General features: G+C 34.9%; 1 protein-coding gene across 9 annotated transcripts in view; it reads right to left on the bottom strand.

Moving 5' to 3' along the window:
• Positions 1-3,265: 3,265 nt before the first annotated feature.
• Positions 3,266-10,839, bottom strand: part of LOC117257970 (sushi, von Willebrand factor type A, EGF and pentraxin domain-containing protein 1-like) — a 34,786-nt gene continuing 27,212 nt past the window's right edge. For 6 of the 9 annotated variants that reach the window (XM_033628398.2, XM_033628402.2, XM_033628399.2 and 3 more), the window contains 6 exons: positions 10,338-10,517; positions 8,832-8,849; positions 8,683-8,730; positions 8,150-8,219; positions 5,710-5,770; positions 3,266-5,414 (listed from right to left, as the gene is read on the bottom strand). In XM_033628398.2, coding sequence (XP_033484289.2) covers positions 5,710-5,770; positions 8,150-8,219; positions 8,683-8,730; positions 8,832-8,849; positions 10,338-10,517 — 377 coding nt within the window. In that variant the 3' untranslated portion in view covers positions 3,266-5,414. The remainder of the gene's footprint in view (positions 5,415-5,709; positions 5,771-8,149; positions 8,220-8,682; positions 8,731-8,831; positions 8,850-10,337; positions 10,518-10,839) is intronic. The other 3 variants (XM_033628400.2, XM_033628401.2, XM_078169818.1) reach the window with 3 other exon arrangements.

Raw genomic sequence — 10,839 nt, 5'->3', positions numbered from 1 at the left:
TTTTCACATGATTTTGGACGACATGCTATACTATGACTTTTTTACATCATTTTGGACGACATACTATACTATGACTTCTTTTACATGATTGTGGACGACATACTATACTATGACTTTTTTTTACATAATTTTGGATGACATACTATACTATGACTTTTTTACATGATTTTGGACGACATACTATACTATGACTTTTTCACATGATTTTGGACGACATGCTATACTATGACTTTTTTACATCATTTTGGATGACATACTATACTATGACTTTTTTACATGATTGTGGACGACATACTATACTATGACTTTTTCACATGATTTTGGACGACATGCTATACTATGACTTTTTTACATAATTTTGGATGACATACTATACTATGACTTCTTTTACATGATTTTGGACGACATACTATGACTTTTTTTTACATAATTTTGGACGACATACTATACTATGACTTTTTTTTTTGGACATAATTTTGGACGACATACTATACTATGACTTTTTTTTTTTTTTTTTTACATAATTTTGGACGACATACTATACTATGACTTTTTTTAACATAATTTTGGATGACATACTATACTATGACTTTTTTTTACATAATTTTGGACGACATACTATACTATGACTTTTTTACATGATTGTGGACGACATACTATACTATGACTTTTTTTTACATAATTTTGGACGACATACTATACTATGACTTTTTTTTTTTTTTTACATGATTTTGGACGACATTATTACTTTTTTTCATGAGTTTGGACGACATACTATACTATGACATTTTTTCATGATTTTGGACGACATACTTTTCTATGACTTTTTTACATCATTTTGGATGACATACTATACTATGACTTCTTTTACATGATTTTGGATGACATACTATACTATGACTTTTTTTTACATAATTTTGGATGACATACTATACTATGACTTTTTTACATGATTTTGGATGACATATTATACTATGACTTTTTTACATGATTGTGGACGACATACTATACTATGACTTTTTTTTACATAATTTTGGATGACATACTATACTATGACTTTTTTACATGATTTTGGATGACATATTATACTATGACTTTTTTACATGATTGTGGACGACATACTATACTATGACTTTTTTTTTTACATGATTTTGGACGACATACTATTACTTTTTTTCATGAGTTTGGACGACATACTATACTATGACGTTTTTTCATGATTTTGGACGACATACTTTTCTATGACTTTTTTTTACATAATTTTGGATGACATACTATACTATGACTTTTTTACATGATTTTGGACGACATACTATACTATGACGTTTTTTCATGATTTTGGATGACATACTTTTCTATGACTTTTTTTCATCATTTTGGACGACATGCTATACTATGATTTTTTTCGTGATTTTGGACGACATACTATACTATGACTTTTTTTCATGAGTTTGGACGACATACTATACTATGACTTTTTTTCATGATTTTGGATGACATGCTATGCGATGACTTTTTTTTCATCATTTTGGACGACATACTATACTATGACTTTTTTCGTCCGAGGGTCCAAAGGACAAAGGGATGTCGTATGCTGTAAAGCCCTCTGAGGCAAATTCTGATTTGTGATATTGGGCTTTAGAAACAAAATTGATTGAATGATAGTATGTCGTCCAGAATCATGAAAAAACGTCATGGTGTAGTATGTCTTCAAGAATTATGAAAAAACGTCATAGTATAGTATGTCGTCCAAAATGATGAAAAAAAGTCATAGTATATAGTCCTTCGTCCAAAATGATGAAAAAAAGTCACAGTATAGTATGTCGTCCAAAAAAAATGTCTTTTACAGCTGTGTGTGTGTTCTATGCTGCTGTCCCTTTTTCCCCTCCTTTGCAGATCTGCCCAGGTGTGCTGCATTACCTAACGAGGTGCAGCACACCTGGCATGGGGAAGGTGCTTAAGGGCTCCTGTGCCAGCAGCAGACGAGAGAGGCTCTGGTGTGGGGACTGCTGGTCCTGCTGCCTTTCACCGTGGGAGTTTTTGTCGTCTTGTCTACTTGTTTTCATTCTAATAAATCCCATGGATTTGACTGTTTTAAAGGTGTTTATGTGGATATTATTGGGTCAGTGATGAGTTTTGTTAGCCCCACAGGGCCGCCCAAGGGTGGGGCGTAACAGGTCAGAGTATAGCATGTCGTCCAAAATCATGAAAAATCTTAATAGTATAGCATGTCGTCCAAAATGATGATAAAAAGTCATAGTATAGTATGTCGTCCAAAATTATGAAAAAAAGGTCATAGTATAGTATGTCATCCAAAACTATGAAAAAAAGGTCATAGTATAGTATGATGTCCAAAACTATGAAAAAGAGGTTTTTCTTATGATCTTGGATGACATACTGTAACAATTTTTAAGATGTTTTTATGACACACTTTACCATGACATTTGTAAATGTTTTTTTCTAATGACATAGCATACTATTTCATTTTTTAAAAGTTGTTGTTACATACTATGATATGACATTTCTGTGGCACTATACCATAACTTTTTTAATTCTTTATTTTGACAACATACTAAACTATAACCTTTTTTTTATGATTTTTGGTTACATACTAGAAACTTTTTATGATGTTTTCACAACATATTATGGCAGTTTTGTATGATTTTTCTGACATAATTTTCAAGGACAATTTTATGATTACACTTTGGCATACAAAATTATGACCTTTTTATGCAATAGTAATCAACGTTCAAGAGCTATACAAGATGTTTCCATGGTCCACCTTTGGTCTGCAGTCTGATAAATTATGCTGTAGATAGTTTCCACTTTAATTATTTCTCATGATTAGGCTAAAAAATTTGGGATCTCTCATATTTCAGCTGGGAAGTATAAGAATTGTCCCATCGGCCATCAGAAACAAACATGAGGGCATCCCTTCCCATTGGTCAGCTTGAACCTACAATCCTGTGGCTGTGAGGTAACAGTGCTCACCACTGCACCATGCTGCTGCCTTTACAACTTTCAATAAAGGCCCTAAAGTGAGTCTTTCAAACTTCTCTATTTCATACGTATGCACATTAAGAAAACACTGTGAACACACTATTGTCTGGTCAGTTGTGACTCAGGAGGCAGGGCAGGTTATCTGCTAATCACAGGGTTTGTAGTCCAATCCCCGCTGTCCATATCTCCCAGTGCTCCTCATGATTGGTCAAACCTAGCCTCCGGTGTGTAAGAGAATGGTTGAATTACAGAAGAAAATTCAAAGCACAGTCCATGATTATGTTTATTTCATTAATTAATACAAAAGATAGTGCCAAAATAGCACTTTTCTGACTGCCTCAAAATCATACAAAACTCTGGAAATGTTCTGACACAAATTTATTTTAATAAATAAAGATAAAAAGCCAGGCAAGTGCAATTTTTTTCAAAGATCACAGTCTATACATCTTTATAAGACACAGACACAAAGCCCGTATTTCAATACTTAAAGTCTGCCTCTTCTTTTGGGTGGTGTGGGGGTGAACAAATACCAAACTGACAGTGGCAAAGAGACGTCTGCAAAACCAATTCTTTACGAGGAAAATAAATAATGTACTCATTTAGAACTTAATTTTTCTATTTTTATGTCATGGGAAACTTTTTTTGAAAGCTGGTGAAGCTACAGGACATGAAAACCAATGTGCCCAACATGACATCACACATGGCTAATTATTTAGCATTAGCATTAAGCTAAGGCAGGCCTATAATTAGGCCTCCATTAACAAACGCACAACAATTGACACACAACAAGCTAACAAACACTTGATAATTTGCATTAAGGCATAAAGAGCATGCCTTCTGCTCAGGCACTACATGTTTGGGACAGTTTTATAGATCCCTTTGTTATCTCTGGAAAGGTGGAAGTTGAATCTACATGATGGGAGGACGGGTTTATCGGCTATATGAGTGAGTGATTTTGCTGGTGGATTAACTATTTCAGCTACACAAATGTTGTCATTTCTGATATACGAAATAGTTACAGGCAAATCCACTGTGTTCTAAAGCATAAACTAAAACTGTTGAACTATGGCCGTCCTTACACCTGGTATTATGTGCGTCTTGGGTGATCCGATCCTAAGAGGACAGCTATGTCTGTCTGTTCACACTTGGCATTACAACGCTTCTCAGCATACTTCTCAAGTGACCACTTGTGATCGGCTCTTACTTCCACACTCTTAACATCAAATAAACACGAACATCACTTCTGTTTTGCAAATATCAAATGTGTTTTTAACCGGACTGAGGTTTGTCATGCTGCAAGATCACAAGCTCCACACTGGGGATAGCTGCTAAGAGTCTGCTTACACACACACACATACACACACGCACACACACACACTCAGTGACGGGGCTATCTGTCTGCATCACATGCTAACGTTACCCAACCAGTTTCAGAGAGAGTCGAGCTGTTTTGGTGTTGGTGTCAGTTTGTTTGATAGTTGTTGCTGTGTTAGCTTTTGCTACCTGGGCACATGTTGAACTGACTGCTGGGAAGAAAGCTGCTCCAGAGACGGTCCTTCAGCACTGCATCTAACTTGTGTAATGGCAGCAACAGAAAGTTTACTTATCTGGTAGGGAGAGTCGGATAATCAAGGATGTCGTCTTAGCAGAAGGTCCTTCAATGCGACAAAATACTATACACACTGCTGAAAAAATGTAGCCATATGCAGCCATTTGATTAAATCTCAGGACGCATTGACAACGCACTATACCTGTACTTGGAGCTCCCCACCTGTGATCCAATTGTAACGCATGTTAATACCAGGTGTAAACAAGGCCTTTTGATTTTTGAATGTTTCTAGTCTAAACAAAAATAATTTAACCCTACCAGCTGTGTTTAAGGTCGAGCATGCATATATTCCTAACTGATTTTGCTTGTTTTAAGCCACTGGTATAGCTGAGCTATACTGGTCAGGCTGAGCTGTGCTCTGAGCTACAGTGCAAACATTTATATTCATACAGAGCGTTCAGGCTTCTGATAAACATGAAATCACATTCCTTCATTATAACAGCACTGAAACATGCTGCTGTGATGCTGTCAAGGAAAGGGAAGGCATCCCAGACATTACTGATTTGAGTTATGCAAAATAGAGAAAAAAAACCTAGTTATGAGTGACCTGTCAAAGATTAAGATTATTGTGGACTAACTACAGAATCCGCTTAAAGCATAAACATAGGATTGAGCTCAATTTGTTGAGGTTTCTGAATATCACGTCGGCTTTTGATACTAATGGCCATGGAGTTTCTTCAGTCTGTGGCATCCACGTGCACGTGGACAGCACAAGTACATTCCAGGACAAGTCCTGTGACGTTCCTCTTCTCAACCGACATTTTTCAACCCCAGCAACATTGGACCAGCAGGACCGCGATGCTTACTACAGAGAAAAAAAGAAGCAAAGAAAAGTAATCTAAATTAGACATGTTTAGGCAAAGTGTATGACAGTGATGAGTTTTAGGAGAAGTAGCACAGGAAGTGGTCCGACAGGTTAGTTAGCAGCTATAAAATTATAAAGAAAGGGAGGAAAACATTAGTGAAACATCACAGACAGACAGTATGAAATTCATTCATTCAAGCATCTGCCTACATTATCACGATTCCTGGTCATCACATCATTATCTGTTCATTTGGCATAAACGAGTTCAAGCGCCCTCGGCAGTCCATCCTCTTACCTAGAGTGCTACATCCTCTCCATCTTTTGGAACCACATTGTCAGGAATGCCGCTCCGAGAGCTGTAATCCAATAATGACTGGTCAACGTTACAGCTTAGGCACGACGAGGTAGATAGGAAGCGAAGCAAGTTTAAGGAAGATCAGAGAAGCAGCCTCTTCACCCACAACACCACACACTGCCCATTGAAGGAGACCTCGCAAACACACACACACACCACAGCCCAAATGTCCTAATTTGTGTGGGTGTTACTTTGGGATGCAAAATGCTACCTGTTCATTTCTAACAGCAGAAATCAACAGGTCACCACAGCATCATAGAGAGCACTAAAGTTCAAATTGCAGTTTCATATTCCTGGTGTTCCAAAATTTAAAACAAGATCACTGTAAAAAAATAAAAATAAAATAAACCCCATAATGTTCACGCAGTGTATGGGCTCTTCACATTGTTTACATAGAATACAAATGTGAAGAGCACGCACCTCTTCTGCAGAAAGAAATACAGGACAGTAATAGCACCAAACACTCTTGTCACGTTGTCATCATATTTCATTGACTCATGGCCCAAGCTGTGAAACCTTCACGCATACTTAAGTTTCAAAACTTTATAAGAAGCAGTGTGGCAGGATTTATTCAAATCTTCAATTTTGAAGACGTTTGAAGAGTTAGGCTTTTCACACAAACAATTCTACCCCAACAGGAAATGAAATGTGTTTGCTCAGAAACGTTTCCAGAACCAAGACATACAATAAACCACTACTTCCTGTTTTGCAGATAAAAATAGCCAATGTACAAACCGAATAAACCGGAAAGTCAATTTCAAACAAGAACTACAGACTTCTTTCTTACATTTTATGGCGTACTGTGAGATGACATTTTTATTGAAAATTTAATGGCATAGTATACTATGACTTTTTTTAATGACATGCTGTACTGTGACATTTTTTTATGCCATACTATGACTTTTTTTGCATACTAAACTTTTTTTTTTGCTTTCTTTTTTCTTTACTTTTTTTAATGACAAACTACATTATGAAATTTTTATGATTTTTTTATGGCATACTGTACTATGGCAATTCTTGTGACATGCTATACCATGCCTTTTTTAAAATTACATTTAATGGCACACTATAATATGGCATTTTTGTAATTTCTTCAGCATATTATACTATGACATTTTTGACATACTTTAATATGACATTTTATGACATTGTAATGGCAAACTATGACTTAATTTATGCCATAACATATATTTTTTTAATCGTACTATGACATTTTTTCAGATTTTTTTTGCATTCTATAATAATTTTAATGGCAAACTATGACAATTTTATGCAATAATATATCATTTTTATTACATTTTAATGACTATGACCTTTTTAATGACATGCTATCCTTTTTTTTGCATACTATACTATGACATTTTTTTCTGTTTTTTTTGGCATACTATGACAATTTTTATGACATGTTATGTGATACATTTTTTAAAATGAGTTTTTATGGCATACTATACTATGGTATTTTGACATTTCTGATTTTCTTTATGGCACACTATACTATGACATTTTCATGTTTTTGTTTTTTTTTTTACATTTTACTGGCATACTATGGCTTAAATATATTTTTTGACATACTTTACTAAGCCATTTTTATGACATACCATACTATACATTTTTTATGATTGACCTACTATACAATGGAATTTTAATGTTTTTTTAAAGACATACTATGACATTTTTATGACAATCTATACTACAACCCTTTTAATGGCATACTGCACATGGACATTTTTATGACATGCTTTACTATGGCATTGTTATATTTTTTTTTGGCAAACTATGCTATGACATTTTTGTGACATATTACATATTTTTTTATTACATACTTTATGGATTTTTTTTCTTTATGGATTACTATACTATGGCATTTTTAATGGCAAACTAAACTATGACTTTTTTATGCAATACAATAACATTTTTATGAAATTTTAATGGCAAACTATACTATATTTTTTTAAGAACTTTTTATGATATACTATACTATACTGTAACTTTTTATGACATTTTGCTGGCATACTATATCACTCTTTTTAATTACATGTTATACTATCACATTTTTATGGCATACTATGACATGCTGTATTATGACCTTTTATGGGATACTATATCATCACATTTTATATAAAATTTAAATGGCATACTAGACAATGACTTTACGATGACCTTACTTGTGGCTTTCTACTAAGTGCTTTGAGGGCTTACTACAGCGCCCCTCAATGACAACGTTGACACTGTGTGGTAGAGAAAACCCTTAGTCAACAGTGCACACAACTTCAACATGCAACACTTAATGGCACTGAGATGTGAACAAAAGATGAGGAAGCCACGACAGTGACAAAGCCATTGTAAGGGTTAGTTGGCATAAATGAATAAAATGTGTTACCCTCGCTTTGTCTTGATGCACGGGATTCCACAGAAATACCATCCACAGAAAACGAGGGCAACAATGACAACTATTTTGATAAGAAAAACAAAATTGATGTTTGAAGACGATGACGTAAAAATGACAGGCCATGAGGCCAACAAATGTAGTGTCATTTAAATGCCATTAGAAGTGTTAGACTGGTAATCCCAAAAACTTTTTTTATGAAAGTGCTTCTTAAATTACCTCTGCTCTTTGTTTGTGAGAATATAAATTTGATATTATTTAGCCTTACATGCACATTCCATGGCAAAATGGATATCATGTACAAAACACAAACCACAGTCAAATGACAAAATGAAACACAGCCCTTACTACATGAGTATATTCTTTGTTATTAGTTGACCCAAATAAGAACATGGTGCCCTCTCCAGAACTTTACGGTCTACTTTAATTACCCATATTTTTATTCTGTGGACAGAATGATCTTATTTGGGTCAACATTATCTCTTTACATTCTTGATCTACTGTTAAAGGATGAAGTTGAAACTTACGTGTCAAACCAATACCCAACCCCAGAGCCAGGCTATTTCCATTATTGCCTGTAAAGAAAAAAGATGAAAGAAAAAAATAGTGGTTTTGGTTATACTGCAATGCTTCTCTGCTACTTTTAAGTAAATATGAGATTTCTTTGATGACTTACCAGTTGTGTCAGAATCAGCTGAAACAGAGATAAAAGTTAAAACATTGAACATCAAGTCCATCTACATATCCACACAGGCATTATCAACTGGACTCAGCAGTGTTTTGAGGAAACATTAATGTGAAGGACATTATGATGAGATAACATGTTTGGCGACAGCTAGTGTGACTGCTTTGACTTAAACACAGTATAACTGCACGACTGCTCTCAGCTCTCCTCATGTTTTGGTCTTGAAATCAATTATATACCTATGATGAATGTAATTGTTATATGTATGTATGTATTTATTTATTTACATCAGTTGACATATTGTTTTCGCAAATTGGAGTGTGTGCAAAATTATGGAAATATTCAAGGTGGAAAGTTTCCATGGGAATTAATGGGAATAAAATTGAAACATTGGGGTTATTTGCTCAGTTGTATTTACCGTGTCATTTGTAAATAGAAACTAATCTTTTACCATATCATGAATAGTTCATTAATTTGCCAAATAAATCCATTGATTTGTCAAATACATGCAATGTAAATTGGTGTTGTTTGAGCTACTTGTCCATACTGAGTTTATTGTATACAGTAGATGTCAGTCAGCATGCCCCCAGTTTGGAGAAGCAGGCTGGAATACTGTGTAGGGATGCTCGTGATTAGATGTCTAAATGATTTAAACGTCCGCCCCCTCGCTAGTCGGAACCAGAAACATTAGTCGACTAAACCAATTAGTGTTTTATTCATGTATGGAGCAAAATACTTCTCATTTCAGCTGAAATTTAACTATAATTTAGATGTTGTTTTATTAACTTTAAAGTGAATTGCTAGAATTTCTGTCAGATAATCTACAAGGCTCAATGTGCCCCACATTTCAGAGGCCATTTATTTATATTAGATGTTACTTTAGTGGTTAACTTTTGACTGAGTTGCCATCATGTTCACATTCATACCGCACAGCACAAAGTGTCTCGCACAGTGGCATTAAAATCTGACATGGTTGTTGAAGATTGTGATTAAAGGCTTCAAAGGACTCTTAATGCACACAATATTTTTTGGGACAATGTTTCAAGTACTTAACAATAAATTGTGCTAAATTTTGACTGTTTTCTGAGTGTTTTTTCCTTTTTTTAGACTAGTCGACTAGTCTTAATTAGAATTTTCATTTAGTAAACGGGGAAATTAGTCGCAAGGAACATCCCTAAGGACGACCCTAAATTTATTTCATAGATCCATCCTTAATTTCATGGCATAAAGAAGGGGCATTTGAGTGAGACAAAGACAAAGGAAGTGTTGCCATAGCAATTTCCTGACTTTTAAAATGTAACCACTGAGCAAAAGGAGAAAAAAACCTATGCAAATTGGATCTAAAAGGGAAACCATGGAGAGAAGTATATAGAATGTTACGTGATAAAACCTGTAAGAATATGATAGCATCTGCATTACTATAAATATGTTCATACATAACACGCTGTCTTTTCTGTACAGACCTAAACCAAGTGCTAATTGTCATTTATGACTTACCTTGACATTTTGGAAGTTCAGGTGACCACTGACCATCTCTCCCACATCTCAGGGTGGGCTCTCCTATCATTTTATACCCAGGTTTGCACTGGTACGTCACCAAAGACTGGTATCCATATGGGGGTCGAGTACCTCCAATCCTCTCCGCATTTGTAATATGAGGTTCTTCACATCCACGCACTGTAGGCAAAAAAAAAATCAAATGGAAATTAATACAACTGTTCAAAACAACTTTTTCCAGAGTATATGAGAGTATCAGTCACTGCTGAGTTTATAGGATAAATAACATGAGGCTATTTAGTTTGTTTAACAAAAGGACAAGGTATGGAACTGTTCTATAGGGAAGGTAACCTTACATGACTTCTGTTGTGATCTGGCACTATACAGAAAATAAAATGAAATAAAATTAACTTGACCTTCAAGGGGGGTCGGGGCACCCCTCAAATATAATGGTAGGGGAAACACTGGTATAGCATAATTTGTTTTGGAAAAATGGATTGGC

This window comes from Epinephelus lanceolatus, chromosome 8 (genome assembly GCF_041903045.1).
Source record: "Epinephelus lanceolatus isolate andai-2023 chromosome 8, ASM4190304v1, whole genome shotgun sequence".
NCBI classification, from domain to species: domain Eukaryota; kingdom Metazoa; phylum Chordata; class Actinopteri; order Perciformes; family Serranidae; genus Epinephelus; species Epinephelus lanceolatus.
This window is presented reverse-complemented; position numbering and strand designations above follow the sequence as displayed.